Source organism: Magnolia sinica, chromosome 5 (assembly GCF_029962835.1).
Source record: "Magnolia sinica isolate HGM2019 chromosome 5, MsV1, whole genome shotgun sequence".
In the NCBI taxonomy this organism is placed as follows: Eukaryota; Viridiplantae; Streptophyta; class Magnoliopsida; order Magnoliales; family Magnoliaceae; genus Magnolia; species Magnolia sinica.
This window is the reverse complement of record NC_080577.1, coordinates 100,486,357-100,513,645: the sequence shown is the minus strand read 5'-3', so window position 1 is coordinate 100,513,645 and position 27,289 is coordinate 100,486,357. Positions and strand designations below refer to the sequence as shown.

At 41.7% G+C, this 27,289-nt stretch overlaps 1 protein-coding gene across 3 annotated transcripts in view; it reads left to right on the top strand.

Annotated features, from left to right (window-relative positions):
- The first annotated feature begins 23,786 nt into the window (after window positions 1-23,786).
- The window catches only part of LOC131246438 (myosin-binding protein 3), a 28,462-nt gene continuing 24,959 nt past the window's right edge, over window positions 23,787-27,289 (top strand). For 2 of the 3 annotated variants that reach the window (XR_009171374.1, XM_058246565.1), the window contains exons 1-2: window positions 23,787-24,618; window positions 25,630-27,245. Coding sequence is in view for 2 of the 3 variants with exons in the window: in XM_058246565.1 (XP_058102548.1) it covers window positions 23,886-24,618; window positions 25,630-27,245 (2,349 nt within the window). In the remaining variant the exon portion in view is untranslated. The remainder of the gene's footprint in view (window positions 24,619-25,629; window positions 27,246-27,289) is intronic. The other variant, XM_058246566.1, reaches the window with a different exon arrangement.

The following is a 27,289-nucleotide window of genomic DNA, read 5'->3' as shown; positions in this document are numbered from 1 at the left end:
CACAGGAATTTGTGTGAATTCCTATTGGGCTGAAGAGGGCTGCCAATGACAAGAAGACCATTGTATAGGTGGAATGCACTGTAGATCGCAAATCACCCAAAAATGAGAATTTTTGGATGATCACAGCAATACGGTTATGGGTATGCCAAATGGACTGTAACATCCATTTTGCAGGCCCTTTTTTGAATGGTTGTGATCAGGACATTTTTGTCATGAGTAGACTTTCAGCTGAGGCACATTGTGAATAAAAGATACATTAAATGATGAATGTTTTCATTGACCGTAATAAGTATCAGGAAAACTACCGTATTAAGAGTTTTGTTTTCTTTTGAGAAAAACAGGGTATATTAAAAAAAAAAAAAAAAAAAAATTAACATTTGTGTATATATATATATAGAGAGAGAGAGAGAGAGAGAGAGAGAGAGAGAGAGGAATGCTCACCTGTGCACCTTCTTTTGTGAGCACCTTGGCACACATGTCATGGGCACGGAATCTGAACGGTCCACGTGATGCTGCACCCCTTGAAACTCTACGGGCCCAATTTCCAGCTTGATCCAAAACTCTATTGGGCCATGGAAAAGAGAAGTACAATTCAAGTGAGGAAATTGTTTCTTTTTTTCATGGCCCACCAGAGTTTTGTATCGAAGTAAAAGTTGGGCTTGTGAGGTTTCAAGGGGTGCCGCATCATGTGGACCATTCAGATTCCATGCCATAACACCCATGCAAAAGGTGTGCACGTAATAAGGTGAGCATTCCTCTCTCTCTAGAGAGAGAGAGAGAGAGAGAAATGGTCTCTTGCGCAGCGTACCGCAGGAGAACTTTTGCGCACCAAATTACCACGGGTCATGCAAACTTAAATAAGTGTATTGTAAGTGAGCCTCACCATGATGTGTTCCTATGATCCATTCAAACAATTCAGTCCGTGGTATCAATTGAACTAAGGGGTGCAAAAAATATGGCTGATTTGTGATTTACTAGGCCATAAGATAAAAAAAAACAGTGGCAGAGGAGAAGCCTACCTTTGAATTTTTATAGGGATGTTGAAGCAATACCCACAAATTATTATCTTGACCCATTATAGTTGGAGTGGATTTTACATACATGTTAAGGTGGGCCGACCCCTAGTCGACCCAGTATTGGTTGGGATGTTGTCCTAGGCTGTGGATTACAAGTTGCGGTGGCCATCAGCCACCTAACAGTTGGTTGGTACTAGTTGACCCAACAATGATGTATGTGTTTAATACAAGCCGTCTATCTATTTTTCTAGCTGAATGTATAGCATGATCCAAAAAATGAGTCAGATCCAAATATCAAGTGGACCATGCCACAATAAAGATTGCTGGAAAGCCCACCATTAAAAAATTCTTTGGGCCAACGTAAGTTTTGGATCAAGCTGATATTTGTGTTTTACCTTCATCCAAGTCTTCGTGATATAATCAATAGGTTCGATGGTAGATAAACTGTACCTAAGAATTTTTAATGATGGCATTTAATCTATTTAATCACCATTATTTTTATGTGGTGTGGTCTACTTTAAATTTGGATCTTATGCTTTTTTGGATCATGTCATAAATTGAGCTAGAAAAATGGATGGACAGCTTGGATTAAATATATACATCATCATTGGGCCCACTAGCACCAACCAGTAACAATGTTATTAGTTACTGAGAGGGTCGACATGCAATCCACATCTCTGACGCATCCCAACCACTATTGAGTCGGCTAGAGGTTGGCCAACCTTGATGTTTATTTGAAATCCGCTTCATCCATAAGATATGTGACAATAATTTAGTCGTAGTGATAAAAGATCAACCACATTTATAATGTCGGTGGGCCACATGAGTAAAAACCGTGTAGGGGATGCCCACTATCCAAACAGTCACTTGGTGTGACCCGTATGAATCACAACTCTACCTACTTTTTAAGACACTACTTGTAACATCATGGATTTTCATTGTTTTGAATTTTCAAAAATTCTTTAAAATTTTTTTTATGTAATTAACTTATATTATCACTTACTGACCATTGGCATTCAATGTTAGTTGATACATAGGTGATACCAGTAAAGAACCGCACAAGTTCAATTAATCAACCGTAGGAAGCCAATGAATCTGCCCGATCACTTGAACATCAAGTTTAGCCCCATGATTTACTCATGTAGGGCCCAAATCTAACTGACTCATCACTAACTAATCAAGAAAATCATAACTAAATTAAATATCTAACCGAAGCCGAGTCAGATAAAGCCCGGACCTTGATTACTAGACCAAATCAACCCCGTTACACTTTTATCCTAAAACCAACGGTTTAGAGTAATTATGACCAAATCTCTACTTTCACTACTTATAAATAGGTCACATTATAAACATAATTAATCCAAACCCTAATCATTGCCTACGAGAAATCTCAATACCAAATTCATTCCAGAAATGCCCCGATTTTCCGAACAAGCTCTAGACCGCTCGTTGTTGGGTCACTAGTTCCAAAACTATAGAATAATGTCCATCTTACTGGACTTAACATCCATCGTGGGAGTCGGACCTGGGTACTGTCCAGAACCGCTCAACTTAAGCTAACGGACGAGTGCATAAGACGTGCAAATACCCTAAAGGAAGAGGCTGAAACTTAAGTGAATTGGATCGTCCACTCCTATTCAAAGTTGAGGATTTTGGACCGTCGGTTTACGACCAAACTTCATATGTGGAGTAAGAATATTTCTCTACTCATATCCGTATAACTGTGGCCCCGATCGACCATCGGTGACCGTTAAACAGACTTCTAACCATATCTATCGATCAACACATCCAAATGACGAGCCGAACATGTCCATACGTAGATCATCATTAGGGCTAACTATCCTACGGTGTATATTAATATGTACACCCCATAGTAGGCCCTAGAGGTTAGAAAAATCCTCCCATAGAGCTAGTATAGTAAAAATCCAACCCTTATGGCCATTTATACCAAATCTGGCATTATAAAAGGGCCTCATTTGGGTACCCCCTCTCCCCATATGAATTTGCCCTAGAAGAAAGAAAGGGAGAAAGAGAGAAAGTGAGAAAGAAGAAGAGAGAGAAGAAGAGAGGAAGAGAGAGTAGAGTGGGGAAGGCTTTAGTGCTTTCCTTCATCTGTCTCCTCAAATTAAAGCCCTAGCGTCGATCATTTTCCTCCGCCGAATCCGCCTCATTCGCGATTGGAAGGTAAGAAACAAAACCTACTTCCCAACCTAGGTTTTTCTAAAATAAATTGCATGAATCTTACCAAATTGCTTCTAAATTGGTATAAGAATCATTTTCTCTAATTTTCTAACCCAATGAGCGCCATGAGTTGGGCGAAACGTCACAAGGTGCGGACTATTATTCTTAAGTAGCGTAGCACCAATTTTAATATGAATCTAATGATTTTGCTTATTGGGTGATGTATTTGGGTATTCTAGAGAAACCTAAATAAGACTTTATACTTAGGTCTTCCTCAAATCAATATGGAATAATTATGTAATGTTTGATGTTTCTCAATATGATTGGGCATGTATTTGATGATTACTTGTATATTCCTTGCTTGATTCTTGTATGATGTTTCCTCATAACATGTTGGATACACTAACCCTCGTGTGTTTTTTGTACTATGAGATATTGAAATGCTTGGCTTCTTCACTAACCCACATAACACACATGTACCTTTATTTCATAATATTGTTAGCATTTGCATTGTAGAAAAATCTGAATTTTTATGTTTGGAAATATGAATGCATGATATCGCTTGTGTTAGGAGATAAACCTTGATTGTTGAAGTGTTATTGAATATCATCAAACCCCTAGATTGGTCAGGAATTTGAGGTGAGAGATGATGGTCCTGTTGGTAGGACTATCCTGAGGCTAAACCCGGGGATTTGGGCGGGTGCGTATGGACGACAGTAGTTGGACTACATAGGTCGTTTGTACCCAATATCGTCTGTCATGTACTCGCTTGAACTCGTGCGGTCTAGTCTACTCATTGACCAACCATGGTTGTTGACCCTGTCTGCTCACGCCTGTATGGAACCTGAACACCTTTCAACCATTGAAGCCCATTGATAATTTATTAACACCGATCCACTGACTCGAGAGCTGGGCATGGTGGAATGAGACACTGTGTCTGAGCTATCGGCCTATACTGGGGTGACGAGCCTCCCCGTAGTGACCGCGAGTGATCCCTCTGCTCAATACTCTCCATGTGCTTGAAGTCGGGGATGAGGAACCTGACGGGATCAAGGATCGCGGGGTCTTGCCCTCATATGTTGGGGGGCCTTAGCCTCGCAACCAGTTTAGGATATTAACATCACGGGGTGTACTAGTTTTCCCAATCTGCTATTTTAATTTACTTAATTAAAAACTCAGCTAACACGATCATGACCGCATCGCACTAGTTAGGTTGGCGACTCAGTAGTTCAGGTCACAATGAGGGTGGTTGGTTATACGCGATCGTTAGATGGAGTCGCTCGAGGGAGTGTTGTTGCGAGGGCATGCATCATATCATCTATCATGTACCTGCATTAACAAGATTAGTTAGGTGTTTATGTATGTTTGTCTTTCATTAAATTCATAATATAATTGATGTTTGTTATAACTGAAGAGTAATAGCACCCACTGAGTTGATCACTCACTCCCACTCTGTGACGGTGTTTTAAAACACCAACCAGACTCTCCAGTAGTTATAGGTGACGCAAAGTACGAGGAGCCTGGTAGTACGAGTCTTGAGGAGGAGGACGAGCTATCCTACTTCCAGCTGATGAACGGTTCTCCATCGGTCAGTAGACGGATTTGGATCGCTGAGTAGGGGACTCAGCACATCATTCTTTTTGGACATGTTATTTTTGTAATTTTGTTGGGCAACGCCTTATGTGACTCATAGTTATATTTTTGGACTTCTATATCTTTAATCATTCCCACTTCAGTAAACTAGTTGTGAATTGTGATTCATGTTTCTAATAATTCCATATTGCACATTACCCTGACTAGACATAAATTAGTAAAATTGGATATAAATGATATCCGGGAACTTGAGAGTCGAGCGTATGCACGACCCTCAATTTTCAGGGTGTTACACTATTAAATTTCTATCATAGACCTAATGATCACGATGGATTTCATGAATGTATCATGGTGGGGCCTAATCCCAACCCACCCTTTTTACTTGTGTTGGTTGATGCACAAAATATCTCATGTGGTAATGTGCGTAGGAGACCGGGACTCTCTCTCTCTCTCTCTCTCTCTCTCTCTCTCTCTCTCTCTCTCTCTATATATATATATATATATATATATATATATATATATATTTCAAAGTGATATGCTATAATAATGATAATCCTACTGTGTAGGAGAATATCCAAGAAAAATATATTTTACTACTTAGAGGATCAAACTTATCATGGTCAAACTCTAACTAATGGACAAAATAAGCACATTAAAAAATTTTAAGAGCTAAAGGAAATAACAAAGCATCTGCTAACAAAACTTGATAAAGTGGTTGACCCTTTGAAATATATTAAACCATATGATTTATTAAAAAACATGTATTGATAAATTAAAAGAGATGACTATTTTTTCTGTTCTACAACACCACTTTCTTGCAGGATGTATGTGCATAATATCTGACATATAAATCTTGTTTCAAAGAATTAGGTTTAGAGTTTTTTACATAACTGATAAATAAACCCACTCCCATATTTATAGAAAAACCTTAACATAAAAAATAATTTTTTCTTCCGTCAATATACCAATTCTTATACTCTATCCTATGGACATATGAAATATTTTCATTCATCATTTAATCTATTTATCCAGAGTGTGAGGCCTCAAGGACTCTTTAATCCGTCTGGGAGGATGACACCACATCAAATCCAAGAGTGGACCAATAACAACATGTCCCATCTCCAAGTACTTATCTTAGACCGTTGTGTGATCACTTTTGAGATGGGATAAGTACTTAGAGATGGGACATGTTGATACTGGTCCACTTTTGGATTTGGCACCGTGTCATCTCCTTAGAGATGGACGCCAATTGCTCACTGACACTGCCTCACTACCGGATGGTATTTTGTGGACCATGCCATCCATCCATTTTGGATCATTATTTTATGGCATGAGGCAATAAATGATGAAGATCCAACTCTCAGGTGGACCACACCATAGAAAAACAATGGTGATTAAACATCCACCATTAAAAATTTATTAGGGTCACTTAATGTTTATTTTCCATCTAACCTGTTGATCAGGTCACTCAAACCTAATGCAGGGTAAACACATAATATTGATCCAAAACTTTTGTGGCCCCCAGGAAGTTTTTAATGGTTAGCGTTCAATCGCCATTGTTTCTTATGGTGTGGTCCACCTGAGATTTGGATTTACTTTATTTTTTGATTCATGCCCTAGGAGCTGGCAAAAGGGATGGACGGCAGCATAGATAAAACACATAAATCATAATGGGGCCCACAGAGCACCATCTAGTAGCCAGCTATTGGCAGCGTCTGTATACAGTCCATATCCCCATGAGTATTAATCGAAAATAATGTGTAAAAATGACCCCGACAAAATGCACGATACAATCACGTTTTCTCGTATCCATCTACATCAAATAATCACCAACAAAACCTAACCAATATAGAGGCATGCGTATGTATCCAACAGGTAGATTTTGCTCCTCATCTAACAAATCATGTGATTTGGATGCATTACTTTGAGAAACTTGAAATTTTCAATTAGATGGTGGGGCCAACTGGTCCATGGTTTGGATCAGTAGAACATTGGTCCCTTGATACAAATAGAAAACTCAAGTATGAAATGTCCTTGGGTCGAGTATCAATCAAACATCCGTTGTAGTTTCTCTCTCTCTCTAGTTGGATGCAAACGTCAAATAATGGTAGCGAATTTAATTTCATCTACATATATAGGTAGGCAGGTGGGTAGGTTGTTGCCGGCTAACTTGTCGCACGTTATCCCCCCACGGAATTCCTAAGTGGACTTGCTCGAGTGCATACCAGTAGAGCTGCGTGCGGGACAACTTGACTCGTCCCACTCGTTTAGACTCGATCGGAACTGAGTGGGTGAGTCAATCAGAACTCAAACCAAGTCGTGTTCGAATCACCTAGTAATTCGACTCGACTCACAATCCAACTCAATAGTGACTCGACTCGTGTATGTGTGTGTGTGCGTGTGTATAGTAAAGTCATGTGCACCTACGCACGTGCACACCTTTGCACACATGTCATGGATGTCTAATCTGAATGGTCCATGTGATGCGGAATCCCATGAAACCTCGAGGGATAAATTTTCACCCTTATCTAAAATTCTGGTGGGCCATAACAAAGAGAAATGCAAATCAAGGGAGGAAACCGTTTTCATTTTTCATGGCCTACCAAAGTTTTGGATCAAAGTAAAAATTGGGCCTGGGGGGTTTCATGAGGTGCTCCTTCATGTGGACTGTTCAAATTTTGGAGTCACATCAGGAATCACAAGCAATACAAAGTGAGATCTATCACATGGATGTTTCAAGACAATGATTCAACATATATATATATATATATATATATATATATATCTATATATATATATATATATATATATATATATATATATATTGATGTATTGGACCCATCCAAACAGTGGATGGTGCGATTTATTGAAAAACAAGAGAAAATAGTGAAAGTGTTAGTTAAGGCTGGGAACCCTCCGATGCCTATGTCAGGTAGTTTCATAAGAGTAGAAGAATCGGGATATTTATTGTGTGTACCTTTACTCATGGCAACAGCTGTATTTATAGGCTTTGGGGGGCAGTGGCATATATGGCAATGCTGCATGCGTATTGTGGAAGGGATCTTCTTCCGAATGCACTGTGGTTATCTCCCTCAGATCCACGGTGAAGATCTCAGGAAGATCTTCTTCAAATAAGATCTCCGAGTAGTCGGGATCTGAGGAGGTCTGGGTAGATGGCTAAGGCCGACCTCCAGAACGAATGGGTCGAGATATTACAGATCGAACTGAACTGTGAGCCATGGTCGAGAATGGTATAGACCGGGCTGAAGTGTTAATCATGATCGAGCCTCTTCTTCAAGGCCGAGATCAGTATTTGAGGCCGAAATTAGCACCCGAGGCCGAGGTCGAAGTTGGTACCCGAGGCCGAAGTCGATATCTGAGGTTGACCTCCACGGTAGGTAACCAAGGTCGATATCCAAGGTCGACCTCCAAGTTTGGTAATCGAGGCCGAGGTCGAAGCAATCCATAACCATCGAGTCTGGCTACTTGGCTCATCTGTTTCATAGATCTAGTCAGTTCATTTTTACCCATAACAATAGCCCCCCTATTTCGAAGGTTTCTTCAAGAGCTTGGGAAGTATGTTAATATGAACTGACACTGTGTGATGCCTTCCACCGAAGAGGTTGGGAGGTTGAGAGGTCAGATGGAGTAGAGCTAGTGAGCCCAGCAATCGTAAGATCAATAAGCCGATTGTTCAATGGTAGATCGCGCACGTTAGAATTAATAGGAAGGACTTTTCCTCCCTTAAATTGAGGGAAGTCCCAATCGACGGCCAATCTAAGTAGAACGAGTAGGTCGGGTGATTTAGAACTAGTAGGAGAGACTTTTCTTCCCTTCAACTGAGGGAAGTCCCAGTCGTCGATCGCGTAGCTCGGATAGTAAGATTTTGAAAAAAATTCTTCTCCCCTGACCTGGGGAAGTTTTTTCATAGTAGAATTCACAATGGATGAATTTATTCCCTTGCACTAAGGGAAGCCCTCATAGTTGGTCTTATAGTGGAGGACTTTCTTCCCTTCCATTAAGGGAAACCCTCGTAGTCAATCATGTAGTTTGAATAGTCAAAAAATCATTTAAAATAATTTTCTTCCCCTAACCTGGGGAAGTTCTTTTATTGTAGAACCTATCAAAAAAGTAGAAAACTATAATCATAAGCACATTTTTTCCTTTAAAAAAGGAGGCCGCTCTAGTTTTGTAAGTCAGGGTTGGCCGACGAGTCTTACTACCAAGCTCGGTTGATTGGTTCAACTCGATCGTCAGGTTTTCTTACTCAGCCCAGCTTCCTCAAGTACCTGCTCTAACTTGGTGTTCAAGGGAGTGTACCAATGGAAGCAACTTTCTGGATATCGGTTGGTACGATGGTCTTGGTCTTGGTCGTATTCTTTCTTTCTTTTGGCGTTAACGGCAGAGGGTTCCCCTTCTACCCTTCGCTTCATATCCTTAGAGAAGTTGTTTCCTTCTCGAGCAACTCTTCGTGAACTAAAGAACTCCTCAGTATTGGAATAATTTTTAAGATCGGTCAAGTAGGTCGACAGGGGTAGTCGGGGAGTTCTTACCAATAGAGAAGATGAACTTTTCTCATTTAAGGCTGGCTACCATGACAACCATAGCTATATGATTGGAATAATCATCGACCTAGACAGCTTCAACGTTGAAACGGATGACGTAGTCTTTTAACAGGTCGTCCTCCCTCTGAGTGATTAAAAGAAGATGAGTTGATGACTTTCTTGTCTTTCTAACCGATGAATTGTGTGACGAAGACCTTACTAAGTTGAGTGAATGAGCTAATGGACTTCTGCTTTAATTGTATGTACCATTTTCGTACAGTTCCCAACAAAGTCAAGGAGAACGCTCTGCACATTATAGAGCTCGACGGCCCGTGGAGCTCCATCCACGCCCTAAAGGATTCCAAGTGCTCAGTCGGGTTGCCAGACTCCGAATATTGGGCGATCTGAGGCATTCAGAACTTGGGCGAAAGTTGAGCTACCATGATGTCGCCAGTGAACGGCGGCTCTATCTCCTTCAACATGGCCTCGACGGAGGTTGGTATTTGGGCACGGTAGGCTTAGTAGATATCTTCGATCTGACCTTGCATTTCCTTAAGTTCTCCCTTCTAGGGGCCCTCATTTTTTCCTACCGCCTAGGGAGAATTCCATGCCTATTCTTCTCCAACGTGTGACGCAAGTTGAAGTAGGTGGGCATGGCAGTCTCCGAGGTGTGGGAGGGCGTATGACTCAGCTACCCAAGATGTTGCTTGGTTCTCTATGAGTCGACCAGTGCTTGAGGTGGTGCAAAGACCTCGATGGCTGCCCATGCATCTATCCCTTGGTCGGGAGATTGGTTTTGTTTTTCCAACTTAAAGTTCCAGAGAGACGAGCCGACCTCCCTGGTTACGTGACCTCTGCACAAGGCTTGCGAGGGCAGAATCATCCTGGAGTTGGGAAGGCAGATCTCCTTGTTCTACAAATAGTCCGCTGACGTAGGAGCAGTTGCAGCAATGGCGGCCAAAGCTCTCTTTCTTCCTTTCGCCATTGTAGAACCTCGATGAGATGGGAACGACTTTGATGTTGTTCCCACAGACGGTGCCAACTGTTGATGCAGAAATCTAGTTGATCCTGCCTCACTTGGTAGCCGGAGTACCTGCGATTTATTGGAAAACAAGAGAAGACATTAGGGGCACCGGTTAAGGCCGGGGACCCTCCAATGCCTAAGTCAGGTAGTTTCATAGGAGGAGTATAAGAATCGGGATATTTGTTGTGTGTACCTTTACTCATGGCAACGGGTGTATTTATAGGCTTTTGAGGGCGATGGCGTATATGACAATGCCTCTCTATGATGGATGCGTATTGCGGAAGGGATATTCTTTCGAATGCATTATAGTTATCTCCCTTAGATTCACGACGCAGATCTCAGGAAGATCTTCTTCAGATAAGATCTCCAAGTAGTCAGGATCCGAGGAGGTTTGGGTAGATGATTGAGGCCGACCTCCAGGACGGCTGGGTCGAGATCTCACAGACCGAACTGAACTGTCAATTATGATTGAGAATGGCACGGACCAGGCTGAATTGTTGATTATAATCAAGGCTCTTCTTTAAGGACGAGGTCGGTATTCGAGGCCGAATTTGGCACCCGAGGTCGAAGTTAGTAACCGAGGCCAAGGTGGATATCTGAGGTCGATGGTAACCGAGGCCGAGTTTGATATTTGAGGTCGACCTCCAAGGTTGGTAATCGAGGCTAAGGTCGAAGCAATACATAGTTATCGAGTCTGGCTGCTTGGCTCATCTCTCTCATACATATGGTCAATCCATTTTTACCCATTATATATATATATATATATATATAGAGAGAGAGAGAGAGAGAGAGAGAGAGAGAGAATCATGCTCACTGGCGCACCTACGCACATGCACACCTTTGCACACTTGCCATGGGCGTCTAATCTAAACGGTCCATGTGATGCGGAATCTCATGAAACCCCAAGGGACAAATTTTCACCCTAATCTAAATTTTTTGTGGGCCATAGCAAAGAGAAATGCAAATCAAGGGAGGAAACTATTTTCATTTTTCATGGCACACCAAAGTTTGAATCAAAGTAAAAATTAGGCCCAAGGGGTTTCATGAGGTGTTGCTCCACGTGGACCATTCAGATTTTGGAGTCACATCATATATGATGAGTTCTCAAAAAAGTTCGCACCAGTTCCATGTGAATTGGTGCGCAGCTGAGCATTGGATATATATTGTGTGTGTGTGTGTGTGTGTGTGACTTTTCAAGTTTGAGATGATGTGTAGCTGATGGAGAGGTTGCGATTCTAACAAGTGCAAGACTTGTTCCGGATTAGTCTATGCTAGATGGAATCAGGTCAGGCATGCTAGACTTATGACCTAGTCGGGTCGAGTTCAAGTCAAGTATATTTCAAAACTGGATCGAGACAGGTCAACCCTAACTCAGTCCAACTCGACTCGGTGCCCAGCTCTACATACCAACCTTGCGTGCAAAAACGAGGCATACGTGTGTAAGACCGGAGCGCTCCACAAGCCATCCATGTTGTATGTATCGCATATGATCATCAGATTCGCTACGAAAACAAATGAATGGTTAAGATATATTGACCAACGGTGGAAATGCTTTCTTTCCGATCATCAGACAGCCTAATGAGTGGCTTCTATCTTTCGTGCATGTGCCACATTTCCACGTGCGAGGTCAGTCCACTTAACAAAGTGTACTTGAATTGAAGTAGTTCGTATACACGACTTCTCTTAATATCCACTCGTTTGCTTCCTGGCTTTAAATTTTGGTAGGAAGGTAGGTTGTATTTCTCAACATGTGGCCAGTTGGCTCACTTAATTTGATATGACCGGAAGTGGGTCCCACCTCTACGTCCATCATCACATGATATCCCAGGTCTTGAAAACCATACATATCTGCCCATGTCGATGTGATCTAGACCGTAGGTGGCGGAAACAATGGGATTGTGAACAGTTCAAAATTTACACTGATTGGAGAGACGGGATCGTCTATTTAAGTGTAAAATGTGTATCTTGATTTTCCAAGCCCTCTATAAATACTCGGCAAATAAGCAATTGTTACTCTTTCAACCTGTTTGAAAAAGAATTCGGATATATGACTGAGACAAACAAAAATTCCCTCTATAAATACTCGGCAAATAAGCAATTGTTACTCTTTCAACCTGTTTGAAAAAGAATTCGGATATATGACTGAGACAAACAAAAATTTCTTATTTTCTTAGTGGATGTCATCATTAATGTTACCAGTAAACTGCTGCATTAGATGTGATTTATGATGATGTGGCCCAATTACATTGCAATAAACAAGTTTTCTGTGGGCTGCAAAGAGAGGATCTGGTTTCTTTGAAAATGGGATGTTTTTGTGTTTCAAAAATTAGTTCAAAAGATCAGTTTAAATTTGTGAAGCCCACTGTAGTATATATGATATATCTGTGATGTCCATCTGTTTTATCATAACATTTTGAAGTATGATCCAAAAAATGAGGTAGATCCAACACTCAAGTGCCCTACACTAAAGGAAACAGCAACCCCAAGAAGTTTTTAACGTAAGTGTTTGATTCCAATCTGCCTCATGTTTTTTTGCTAGTCCCTAAATTTAGCTAAAATAATGGATGAACTGTGTGGATAAGCCACATACATTACGATGGGCCCCACATATATTTTACAGTGCCCTTGGTTTTAGTTAGAGGTGGGCACTGGATGACTCGATCCGGCTAACTCAACTCGTCCAACTCGTTCTGATCTGACTTGACTCAATTCGAATGGGTGAGTTGGTCCGAACTGAGTAGGCTTTGCCCAATCCGAACTCAAACCGAGTTGAGTTCGAGTTACCTAGTAATTCGACTCGACACAACTCGAAACTCAATCCAGTTAGACCCGACTCAATCCAAAACCCGACTCTCTAATCCTACCTGCCGCACCCTACCTCGACTCGATCCCAAAATCTCTTTCTCCCTCCCACCTCCTTATCTTCCAAGCCCGACCTCTCTCTCTCTCCCTCCGTCATCCTTCTCATCTTCTAAGTCCAGCAACCACCCACCACCTTCACCCTCCTCCTCTCTCTCCTCTCCACTCTCTCAGTCTCTCCCTCCCTCATCTCTCAATCTGACTTGGTGCCAAGTTGATCCGACTCGGTACTTTTGACCGAATAGAACTCAGTCCGGTTCAGTCCAGGCTAGACTGGACTCAAATCGAGTTAGGCATGCCGAACTCGTTACCGAGTCGAATTGAATTCGGGTCAGGCCTATTTCAAAACCGAGTCGAGTCAGTCCTAACTCGGTCAGACTCAACTCGATGCCTAGCTCTAGTTTTAGTGTCGCAAAATAGCATCAAATCAAGCACCAATAAAGATCCAGTGATTACCAAAAGAAACAATTATTACTCATTTATTTTGTAAGTTGTATTTATCGCAGATTTGGAAGCTACGTGGGGTTCACAGATATCTCTGTGAGAATCCACTCCGTCCATTACTATTTCAGCCTCACAGTGGGACATGATTCCAAAAATGAGACAGATCCAAGACTCAGGTAGGCCACACAACATGAAAAAGCTGGAATTGAACATCTGCCATTGGAAACTTTGTGGAAGCTAGGGAAGTTTTGGATTACGATGCTGCTTGTGCCTACAGTTTATCTAACCTAATGAATAGTTTGGATAGCATGTAAGCATCATGGTTAGCTCTAGGAAGGTTTCAATGGTCGACATTTCTGTTCTCATTATTTCCTATTGTGTGGCCGATATGAGTTTTGGATTCGCCTGATTTTTGGAGTTTAGTCCTATTTGTGAGGTTGAGAAAGTAATTTTTTATTGGCATCTCTGTGGACCCCACATAGCCTGACTGTGACCGCAGAAACTTCATGTGGTGGGGACACAGGCAACCTATGCCTTATTTAAGGAGGGTATATATAGCAGTCAACTCAATCACATTGATTTTGCTGCAAGTGGCCATCAATCCCTATAAATCACGAGATGTGAGGATAAGCATTTTTATTTATGCCCGTTTGATTTTCTACCGTTAATTTAATAGAATTCAACATTTATTACTTACAAGCAAAATTTTGAAAAACGGTCACATATTTTAAGACGTGACTTATACAATTTTGGGGTAGGTCTGGACTTGAATGATGAGACTTTCTGTGTGGCCCCATCATGATGTGTTTCATATCCATGCCGTTCATTCATTTTTCCAACTCGTTTTAGAACATGAGCCAGAAAATGAAGCAGACCCAAATTGCAGGTGAACCACACCACATGAAACAGTGGTGATAGAATGTCTACCGTTAAAAACTTAGCCTGGATGAGTGGAAAACATAAATATTATTTTTTATCCAAAACTTTTGTAACCCCATCACTGCTGTTTCCTGTGTGTGGTCCACCTGAGATTTGGATCTACTCTATTTTTTGGCTCATGCCATGGGAAAAAACAGTTGGACGGCCAGGATATAAAACGCATAGGTCAGTGGACCCCACAGTCCTGAATCCACTGACCTCGTGGTTCCATGATCCACCGAATCCGGGCCATTTAAGTCGCACCCAAACCCTCCACATACAGGTCGATTTCATGATCCCGTTAGGTCTAACCAGAACGGTGATCTCTATTTCAACTTCAATCCGTATGGCCACGAGATCCACGCAAAGTGAATGCCCATCAATCGACATTTTACCGATTGGCTTCCATCATGTAAAACACTGATTCTCTTCCCTATCTTCCACGTGGTAGGTAGGGCCAATGAATCTATCTTCTCGATCCAGCGAGACAAACAGACTATACATCTGTACTCCTCTCTCAAACCCGAATCTCACCCCTTGTAGGGCTACCACGTTATACATGTGATGTTAGGATACTGTTTGGCGTATCAGAGTCGCACTTAACTCAAGTTTCATTGAAGCTCTGTACAACCGAAAATGACAGATAAACAAAATATCTAAAGAAATGAAAGATAAATACATGTGAATATGTGTGTGGACAAACAATTAAGACAGGTGTTGGTTATTAAAATGTGGCCTATGATTTAATCCTACAAGGACTTGATTGTTTGATGGATCCAATGATGATAAGTCATGGATATTTATGATACTCCTAAGCGTACTGTACTTATGATGGACAACAGTTATCTAAGCTAATATGAACTTTGAATGTTTTGCAGCATGGATGGACATGAGTAGAGTAATCTAAACTAAGATAAGCAATGTTGTGCTATGTATAAGAGATTATATTGGGTGATTTGATGAGGATTTTCTATTCATTGCTGGGTTCGATGAAATCGAACTAGCTTCGATATCATCGATAATTGTCGGGATTTTTCACCCCTGGTCGCTGAACAGTTTTTGGTCCATTTTTGATATCATCGAAGGACCTTAGATGATATCGAAAGTTGTCATTGAAGATTTACGCAGATGCGATTGCGGAAATGCAGATTCTGCGGAATTTGCTTCCTATTTTGATTTTACCTCTTTTTATTCTTATATAAAGGGGTGTATGCGGGATTATGGTGCATTCAAGGGTATTCTAAGATTTTCTAGGAGAGTTTATGGCTATCTGTAACGTCTCGGAGAAACCCGTACAAAGACCCGAGTATCACCTCAGGCAGAAATCACCCAGGACCAAAACCTTTTAGAAATTAGGTTAAAGCTAGCAAGTGCTAAACTAGAGTGCTTGTGAAATTAGTACTAATCACTTTAAATATGCTCTGTAAGACCCAAAACGTGCAAAATCATTGACACTACATTACCCTGAAATCTAGAATCCATCCTTAAACTCGGTTGCTCTTGGGAGTCCACCGAAACTCCGTATGGGACCTGTACCACACGTCGAAAGTCCGATTACCCCGAAACTATACGGATATGACTGCATTACTGGACTTAACAACCCCCTTGGAAATCAAGTATTGATTGTGCCTATAAATGCACAACTTGAGCTCAGAGCAAAGTGTATGAGAAATGTGAAAATATTTAGAAATAAAATCCAAATTTAAGTAATCTGAGTCGTGTTGCTTGCGGCCCAAATATAAGGATTCAAACCGTCAGAATCTGACCCAAATACACCATCAGATCAGGAGAAAAGTCCCACACAAGTCGGTGTACTTGTGACCCTGATCGAGTGCCCGAGACCGTTGAATTGAAACGGGTCTACCATGGCTGATCTACAAACACGATCAAAACGAAAACTCTACCTGACCTAGATCCATGGTTAGGGAGCTTAAGTCCGACCACATATGGAAGAGGGGCCACCAGAAGTGCTCCGTTGGGCCGGAACAGTCCATATTTGGATGTAACCTAAGTATACCTTGGCCCTAGGGTCATTTCTATCAAACCTGGACCTATATAAGGACCTTAAACACTCTCTCTCATAGGTCATACGAATTTTGCAAACCCTAAGGGAAAGAAAAGAGAAAAGAGAAGAAGAAAGTGAGGAAGAGAGAGAGTGAGTGAGAGATAGATGTTGGGATTCGATCCCGTCGCTCCACGCACTTAGCCACCCCCTCTATATCGTAAATCAAGCGATTCCGACTCCGTACTTGGGTAAGAAAACCTAACCCTAATCTGTTTTAGGGTTTCAGATAGTGTAAGTTATGAAATAGTTAACCTAATTTATGTTATAGGTTGTCAATCCACCGTTGACAAAGGCTAACTGTCTAAAACTAATCCGTTACCCGTTTATCGGCATAAGGTGCGGACTATAAACGTATAGGTTATGGTTTTCAAGGCTTTCAATGTCGGTTAATGGTTTATTACTGATGTGGGTACTATTTCACATGCCAAATGCGATGTTTGATTCGTGTTTCAGATATATATGAACTATGTAGAGTTTAGTGTATTCCATGTATTTGTAGAAAAGGCCGTATACGTATGAAATTCGAAAGAGTGTTTGCCATGATTAATCGTCGTGTGCTTATACTAGTTGTATGTGTAACAACTCCTTGGCGAAAGGATTTGGCCCAGTATGTGTTACGGCCAACATACGTCATGTATGTTAAAGTGTGTAGACTAAGTGTTTGTCGAAATGTCTGAGTGAACATGGAATCATGATTAATACTTGTTATGATGGATGTTTGTTAATGCATCATCGTTGTATGTGTCGCAAGTCCTATGTAAAAGGATTTGCTATAATATGCGTTTTAAGTAAATAAATCTATGTATGTTGGAATATGTAGTCTAAGTGTTTGTAGAAATGTCTAAATGATCAGACATATAGTATTTGTACTTTACATGGGTGTTAAGATGAGATTCTCAACTACCTTAACAATGTGTTTGATTTCCTCCATGTAACTTATATTCTTCGTCTGTTTTACTTAGACACTGCATATGTGTGAATTCAAGTTTTAGTTGAAATCCATCAAATGCTCACATGCTTGTATGATTGGAATTGTTGATCCATTACTGTTTTGATTATCCTGCATGATTATCTGTTAAAATTGAATGTGTTTGGGACTATGGTATAGTCCAGGCAATCGGTAGCAGGTTCTGATTTGGTGGTTGAGGTTGTTTTCGCCCACAGGACGTGTTCGATGAGTCCAAGCCGTACTTTAGTTATCGACAGTGGTTAGGCCACACGGAGTGCTCGTGCACTTCATGTCGATCAATTCGATGTGCGCTCGTGTTACTCGAGCTCGTCAAGTAACCCGATTGACCCGATGTATGTTCACCATGTATGGAAGTTACTGTTTGAATCTAGGGTACCAAACTTACCAGTGAAAATCCCTTAAAACCTTGGTACCTCCATCCGCTAAGACTCATGAGCCGTGCATAGTGATATGGGACACCGTGGCCGAGCTGTCTGCCTACACTGGGGTGACGAGCCTCCCCGTAGTGACCAGTGAGCAACCCAGACTCGTGAGCCGAATACGGTGGTATGGGACACTGTATTCGAGCTGTCGGGCTACACTGATAAGGTGACGAGCCCTTTGTAGTGACATCGAGCATATTCTAAGACTGTGTAGAGGCGACGAGCCCTTACGTAGTAACAAGAGTATACTAGGCCTGCACTGATAAGGTGACGAGCCCTTTGCAGCGACCTAGAACCGCAATATCATATGAGAATTGCTAGGACTGACGACCCTAGAATGGATCATTGTTTGGGAATTGACATAAGGGAGGTACCTTAGCTTCCCAATCTTACTGTATGAAAAGGACTGATAAGAACTTGGTAATCATACTCATGCACCACAATGCATGTGTGTAGAGAGCACGAGGAAGTGACTGACATGCACGACCGTTAGATGAAGATTGCTGAGGGAGTGTAGGCGAGGGCATACATCATTTATTCATACCATTCCTGCATTAATCAGAGTATCTAGGGATGTTCGATTGTATTGCTTTATCATTACTGCTTGACTGAATTGATAACATGTTAACTTTTGCTTTATTGTTCCACTGAGTTGATCACTCACTCCCACGTTACGGGACGGTATTTTAAACACCAACCAGACCCTGTTTTAGGTTCAGATGATGGCGTAGCCTGCGAGGCAGAGCTGGACTTCGAGGATGATAAGGAGGCATTCTCATATATGCACTATTCAGACGAGTTTACATAAACCGCTCTGATTGGCGGGGCTTCAGGGTTATACTTGTAGTGGACTATTACATTTTGACATTTTGTAATTTCAAACAATACATGTAATTATTGACATGGTAATGCATACATACTTTGGGGATCTAAATTGGTTTATAAAATTATACATAGTCGTTTCAGTCTTCCGCTTGCGTATTACAACTGTCCCTGGATTATGTTTTGTAGTTTTGGCTTAATCTTATTCATGTTTATGCACTAATATAGACAACATTTAATCATCATTAAATATGTTGCATAAGTGATGCGTTGGAACTCGGGAGTTGGACTTTTACTCGACCCCCGATTTTCAAGGTGTTACACTATTAAAGGTGAGAGACAGAAAGAGAAAGAGGAAGCTTGTGGAAGGGAGATTCTGCTCGTAGAGGTGATCTACTTCGCAGTCTACGTCTCAGCGCTTGTATGTCCTCGTGATCGGTGAGATCTCTCTGTTTTTCTTTTGTTCTCTTATTGTTTATCCACTTCTGCAAGAGTGAAGAAAGTTTGATCCAAGCGGTTTATGCTTGTGATTGGTTGTAACGTTTTGCTTTATAGTAGATTATTGATCTGGACGAAGTCCCACGGTTTTTACCTCTTTGAGGGTTTTTCACGTAAAATTCCTTGGTGTCGTGTGGTTTATACTTTGATTTATTTCATTGCTTAATTATCCCATAATTCTGGTGTTTTGGGCGGCTAGATCCTAAGGTTTTGTGCAACGGTCCCCAACAAGGCGTGGGTCTCGAATTCTTCATTGCATGCTTCTTATATAATCGGGGAGGAGGCAAAGTGTTTCCTAGCTGGCCTAGGATCCTTGGCAATCATGATGCACAATTGTTTTATGATCATTCCAGTCTAGCCACGAAGATCTTCGGAGGTCATAAATGTTTTCAAATCTCCTTACCAACATAATTACAGAGTTTTGTGACTGTTCGAATTCCTCACAGCATCTTTGGTTTCCATCCACTTTGAAAAGAATATGCTTCTCAAACCTTCGTAATCATTGCAAGAGCACCGATCATCTTTGTGAGGATCTCCCTTTTAGGCGGGATTGATCTTGTCAAGCATATTTGATTATGATAGGATCCCTATTTCAGTAGTGCTTTATAGGCTTATCGGGCACACTGCCTATATTACATACGCTACGGGTGTTAGGACTATGTCATTTATTGTAACATCTTATCCACAGACGTGCATATAGTCTTGTGTAGTTAGATCTGTATACAAGTCGACTCGGCTCGGCTAGTAGCTAACCCTTGCTTGAACTTGACTCGGCTCGGCCAGTAGTTAACCCTAGCTTAAACTTGACTCAACTTGGTTCAGTCAGTAGCTCGGGCCAGTTCGAGCTGAGTTCGAGCCTGCTCAACATTTTCTAAAACAGTTAGAATGCATCTTCAATTTCTCATATAATGCAAAACAATAATAATATTTTATAGGTATTTCATCAAACACCTAGAGAGAAGCATCAAAATCAAATACCTGGGCGAGCAATGTCAAAATCAAACAACTGACGTATCCATTCTTTTCTTGCCAACACTTCGTTGAGTCATTTCATCAAACACTCGGCAAGCAACATTCATATCAAAATAATTGAGCCATCAAGCTGGTTCGATTTGAATCGAGATTCAATCCGAGTCGAGTCGAGCTCGGGCAAGCTCGAACTTGGCTCGAAATTTTTTCGAGCTCCAAAAACCAGCTTGACTCGGTTTGAATCTAATTTTGAGCCGAGGCGAGTTGAGCTTTTCCGAGTTGAATCGAGTGAGCTAACCGAGCTAACTCAACTCGTGTACAACTCTGTGTAGTTTTTCTTTTGGTAGGTGATGTGCCACCAAAGGTTATGAGGTAAAAGATATTCTTGATCTATGATTAGGATTTCATAGACATGTGGTGACATCTCATTGGTCCACATGAATGCACGGGATGGATGTAAATAGTTCCCAATGGCCATTTTGCCATGAAATAGCCAAGCAGGTGATCTAACTTTTGTACTCAACAACCTTATTGCCCACTAAGGCTAGTATTTAACCAAATAATGAATGGATTTTCATTAATTATCTTATTTATTTATTTTTTTCATTTTCAACCGATTGTAAAAATATCTACATTATTAATTTCATTAGCTTTGGTCTAATTTATATATTTTAAGTTATATTATTTTAACATTGAACATTGTAAATTATTATACATTAATTAAAAATTCTTTCTTAGAATTCATTATAAGGATGAACCTTCTCATTCGCCAATTACTAAATGTAGCATAATCGGTGGTTAAATAGATAACCGATCTTCTTAAATATAGTCTTAATTCTATCTATTTTAATGCCTAGAATCACAAGGCATATGGTTTAAATCAAGTTACATTCGCTTCGGGCATGCATTATACAAATAATGATTGAATTTGAGCCAAACATCCTAATTAGGTGAGCCACACCATTTTAATCCATGTGAAATTGTGCCTAAAACATTTAAAAGCACTTCATTAAGGCCATTTAAGTTTTGGAATGGCATAAAGTTTGGGGTAATCCCTTAACTAAGTGGGACACACATAAAGGAGTGGTTAATGTATGAACCACATCTCAGCGGGCCCATAAACAATTAGGAAGGGTTTAATCGATGGGCATCCACTCTTAACATCTGTCTATAGTGTGCCCACTTTATTCTTGGATTTACTTGATTTTTAGGTTCACAGCCTAACATGGAAGTACACATTTAATTGATGGTCTGGATGTCCCACACCCATTACAATGTAACTCACAGAGCTAACATGGTTTGGAAGTTCCCAATAACCTCATCCGTTACATAACAGCATCCACCTGGTTGGATTTGTATGATGAGCGGATCTCATATTATGGTAGTTTCTTCTTTCTACTTGTGAGACTTCCAATAACCTTTTATTATTATTATTATTATTATTATTGGGTTTCGGAATTCACAGGCCGTCAGCGGGTGATTCGGTTCAACGCCCAACAAACGGTCTGGAATGGTCTGCAACACATCTTCAAGCAAGATCCATGGGCCCACCATAGAGTATACGTGAAATCTAATCCGTTCATCAGGCGAGAACCATTATTTGGACCGTACATACAGAAAATATAATTGATGAAAAAACTTATATGGAACCTATCAATGAGAATAACGTAAAATTGCTTCCAAAGCCACTAAGTTCAGACGGCATTGATTTTTTATTTTTTATTTTAAAATCTTCTCTTACATGATTAACGTGTTTGATGAAGGGTACAAACCAGGGTAGCCTCACATGTAAACGTATGGTTGGCATTCGATCACCATGGTTTTAAGTGGTGTGGCCCAGTTGAGTTGTGAAATTAGCTGATTTGCGGCTTTAGAAACTAAGATTAACTATAGAACCTTATAGACGGAGTGGATTTTACATATACAGCTGTTGAAGAGAATTCCAATCCCAACAAAACCGGCTGCCGTGTCTGGTCGGGACCTGACCGTTTTGTCCGGAGCCATACCCGTCTTGGCTGGATCGGGGAGCCAGTTTCTTCTCAGCGGCTGAAAGGTTGCAGGTATTTTTTTACTGTGACGCAGATTCAGTCAATCTCAGCTGTGCGGCTCACCGTGGTATACATATTTTGTATCCATGCCGTTCATACGTCTTGTCAACTCATTTTTAGGATGAATTACAAAATTGAAGTAAATCAAAATTTCAAGTAAACCACACCACAGAAATAGTAGTGATTGAATTCTCACCGTTAAAAACTTTTTGGGGCCCACTTGAGATTTGGATCTGGCTCATTCTTTTTTTCCATTTCCAAAGTGAGCTGATAAACAGGATGGACGGAGTGGATATAAAAAACATACATCCTAATGAGCCCTATAGTCACAGATCCACCATCATCTGTGGTCGGTCACAAAATCACGTGTGTTGTAGAGGATTCCGGGGAAACGGATCAGCTACTCACCCTGCCATGGCTAGTGGTCGGTCCTCTGTGGGCCCCACCATGATGTATGTGTTTCATCCATGCCGTCCACCCATTCTTCCATATCATTTTATGATATGAGCCCAAAAATGAGGTTGATCCAAATCTCAAGTGGACCGCACATTGTTGATTGAACGTCCACCATTAAAAACTTCTTCGGGACACGAAAGTTTTGGATCAAGCTGATATATATTTTTTACCTTCATCCAAGTCTTTATGACCTAATCAACAGGTTAGATTTCAAATAACCATTACAGTGGGCCCTAGGAGGCTTGTAATGGTTGACATTCAATCAATAGTGTTTTCCCATGGTGTGGTCCATCTGAGTTTTAGATCTTCCTCATTTTTCGGATCAAGCTCTAAAATTATCTTTCAAAATGGATAGACGGCGTGGATAAAACACATACATCATGGTAGGGTCCACATAGCACCGACCACTAGCCACCTGGGCAGGTGGCAACGTTACTAGCCAAACCGGGTCCGGATTCCGGATCCTCTCATTCAGGTTCCGTGGGCTCTGGAATATGAATGCGCCCATCTTCCCCAACAGCCGATTTCAGTTAAAAAGAGGGCTTTTGTGATACTCTGGCTGCGTACGACGCTTGATGCGCGGGCGCTCGGCATTTGTACACGCGACATACTAACTCAAAAAAAAAAAAAAAATGAATGGTGCAGATCGCTGTGGCCAAGGTACAATCTTACATCTGACTTGTCGACACATGTTTGTGGAAATAGGATTACTAGATATTTCATTTTTAACCGTCCAAAAAATGTCCCTCAATCCTATATTCAGAAAAACAAATAACCTGAATTTTTTGTTTATGATACATCTAAACTTGGTATCATAATCTGGACCGTTAATTTGACTGCTTCTATGCCACGTGTGATATTGTTTAAGTGACTGCGTATCATCCACCATACTCTGCCAGCGTATCAGTTTTTCTCTCAACAGCTTTGAACTATAATTAAAAAAAGACAGAAAAATAAAACATTTTTTCTCTGTTTTACCTCTTTATTTCGATTCTTTCTGGAAAATCCCTCTTTCTTCTTCGATTTCAGTTCTTGAATTTCTTTCCGTCCGACGAGATGGCCTGTACTACGATCCATACCTGGACATTCTCTACGCTTGTAGGCGCCTTCCTCGATCTCGGCGTTTCATATCTCTTGCTCTGCTGCTCTGCTCTTGCATACATCGCTGCGAAATTCTTAGGGTTTTTCGGCCTTTACTTGCCTTGCCCTTGCAACGGTCTCTTCGGCGATCCCGACGGGACCAAATGCCTCCAGCGATTGCTCGTTGATGCTCCCTCTCGCAAGATTTCGTCCGTACAGATGTCCGTCCGGACCCGCTTCCCCTTCGATTCTATCTGGAGCAACACCACAGATTGCAACGGCCGGCATCTTGTTGAATTCGTGAACGATAAAACCCGTGGTGGCGATGGTGGGGTTCTTGAAATTCAGGGAGGAGAGGAGTCGTGTAGCTCGTTTTCGGAGGCGCAGAATTCACGGAGCTTTACCGTGAGCAGTAGCCCGGTGTCGAGGGATGAGAGGGTTGGGTCTGAGGCGGACGTGAATTCCTGCTCGGCGCGGAGAGGGAGGTCTGATGGTAAGGGGAAGGGGATTTTGCATCAGAAGCCACCATCGGGTCTCCGTCGTCGCCGTAGAGCTTCTGCTGCTGTTGTGCATGGGAAGTTCTCGGCTGTCTCATCTTCGTCCGATGCGACTCCGCCACCGCGGCTGTTGCAGATGGTTGGAGAAATGGGGATAGATAAATTCAAAGAGCGGTTGTCACGCGTGAATTCTGGTGCGGATCGCCTTCAATGTGAGCAAAATTATTTTCAATTCCTTGTTTTTGCTGTTTTTGGTGTATTTTGATCGTAGACACGCAATTCACAGCACACATGTGGAAGATAAGGGCCACCCATCAGGTGGGTGCCTCAGTGAACATTCCCCAGCCCAAATATGAAGAGGTTCTACTCATCAGGTGGGCCATGCTGTTGCAGTGAATATAGAGTGGTGGTCATCTTGCTTCTAACCTTCTGTTTCCTTGAACACATTTAGCCAGCCTGATGAGTGGATTGGCTTGATTCTGGACCCGTGCATAATCACGCTGGACACCTCTGATATATGGGCCAGATCTCAGACATGTGTGTCATGTGAGTATATGTGCTGCAGATTGCCCCCTCTTCAATCTCTCCTTGTGGATTGAACATGTTGCAGTTGGTTGCAGTTGGCTTGAAAAAAAAATGTTAGTTATATGTCTCTTCCATGCAAGCTTAAATTTGAATCGCTGCATTTTGATTTCTCTTCCATTCTTTGATTAGATTCCGTAATTTGAATTACCGTGATTCTTTTGTTAGTTCATCTGATCCAGCTTTATGAGGTACCTGTGGCACCGCATCTTATTCACTTTACACATGGCCACATGTATGGTGATCTGGACTCTCCATCTTTTGGGTCGCTCCATGAATGAACTGCGATACTGAAATTGCACCAATATGACAGATCCTGGTCAGCTGTTATCCGTGGCAGACTAGTGGAGAGTTGATACCAAAATAGGTGATTTTGGCATTCAGCTGCCCAGATTGCATTGAGCAGATAGTTAGGATCATTTGGTTGGTGCAGTCTGGAGCCTGGGGCAAGTCGCTTTTTGGCACCCATTAGATGGGCAGTCTGGATCTCTGTACACACAGTGAAGTTGTACGGATGGAGATGGCATGCTATGTGGTTTCCTGTCCGCCTCGCTGGATAGGGAATGACTCCTGACTATGTATAGGATTGTGCATGTTGCTTATTGCAGGGTAATGCTAATTAATGGTTTATGAGGTTTCAGATCATGCAGAGGATATGCCTATGGGCGTCAATTTGATCGAAGGTGATCTGCCCAATAACGGATCAAATGGGCTTCTTGGTGAAAATGAGGTTATGGATAAGTATTCATCTTTTGTTGAAGAATTAGTTCGTAGTGCTCGGTGTGGGGATCTTGGAAAAGAAGCAAATGCTATTAGAGTCTTGGAGCAGGCACTTGAAGAAGAACACGCTTCTTCTACTGCTTTGTATGTGGAGTTGGAGAAAGAGAGAAGCGCTGCGGCGTCAGCTGCTGATGAAGCCATGGCAATGATATTGCGCCTCCAGGAGGAGAAGGCATCGATAGAAATGGAGGCTCGGCAATATCAACGGCTGATTGAAGAAAAATCTGCTTATGATGAGGAAGAGATGAATATTCTGAAAGAGATTCTTGTGAGGCGGGAGAGAGAGAAGCACTTCTTGGAGAAGGAAGTCGAGGCTTATAGGAAGATGATACTTTCTGGCGGAGGACACCAGCTGTCAGAAGATGATCTACGCAATATGGTGGACATTTCAGGAGAGAGGCCTTGCTCTTCATTTGATTCATCTGAGGACCCAATGATGCTGATGCTGCAGGAGCTCAGTGAATCCATTGGAAAGAAGGAAATAGGGAAAGATGTGAATAGATCTCCTCAGAGTGTGCCTTCTGCTGAGAATCGTAGTACTCTTTATGTCTTTGGGAATGAATCCCCATCTTTGGATGGGGCTGAAGATGTTGACTTCATCAAACGAGGTGATTCACAGAGGATGGGTAGCATGGACAAACATTACCCACATCCACATGTACAAGAGTGCATGGATGAGGTCAACGTGGAGTTTCAGGAGAAAGGCATGGTATCCATGGATGTTGGTCCATCTACTCCACGGGATGATGGATCAATATTAGAGAATGATTCCATCGCTGTTAAGTTGATGGATGGGTCTCGGGAAGGTGGCTTGCATGACGAAACTTTTCTTTGGGCCAATGGACATAGGCAGAAAGACGAACCTGCAATATCCCAAGAAGCAGCAGCAGAGAAAGGTGACAATGCTTGTAGCGGAGTTGATTTTGGGACTTCTCAGTTTGACATGGAGTCGAGCATTCATGATGTTCATGTTGTTGATGATAAACAAAACATGGTTGGTGGAAAAGAAAGCGAACTGCTTCAGACCGTTACTGTTTCAGAAAGCTCCAATGAAGGTGGTATTTCATTGGAATCTTCTGCCCTCAGGAAGATTGATGTTTTGAGTGATCATCCAAGTTCAAGCAGGGTAGCAACTGAAGAACACATTCATAGAAGCCGTTCTGACACGGCAGCAAGGTTTCTACCGAGGGATGGTTCACGAGGCAAAGTGTTGTTTTCTGATTCAAGAAGAACTTCCCTGTCTGAAGTTGACTATGAAAGGTTGAAACTTGAAACAGAGGTTGGGAGACTGACAGAAAGGTTGAGGATTGTCCAAGAGGGAAGAGAGAAGCTAACCTTTTCTGTGGGGCACAGAGAAAGGGAAAATTTCCAGTTGCAGCTGTTGGAGGAAATAGCATCCCAGCTTCGAGAGATCCGTTCACTAACGGAACCTGGAAAGGCTGCACGCCAGGCTTCTTTACCTCCTCCATCCTCTAAGGTGAGTAATGTGAATTTGTCCTTGACTATTTTCTCTAATATTAT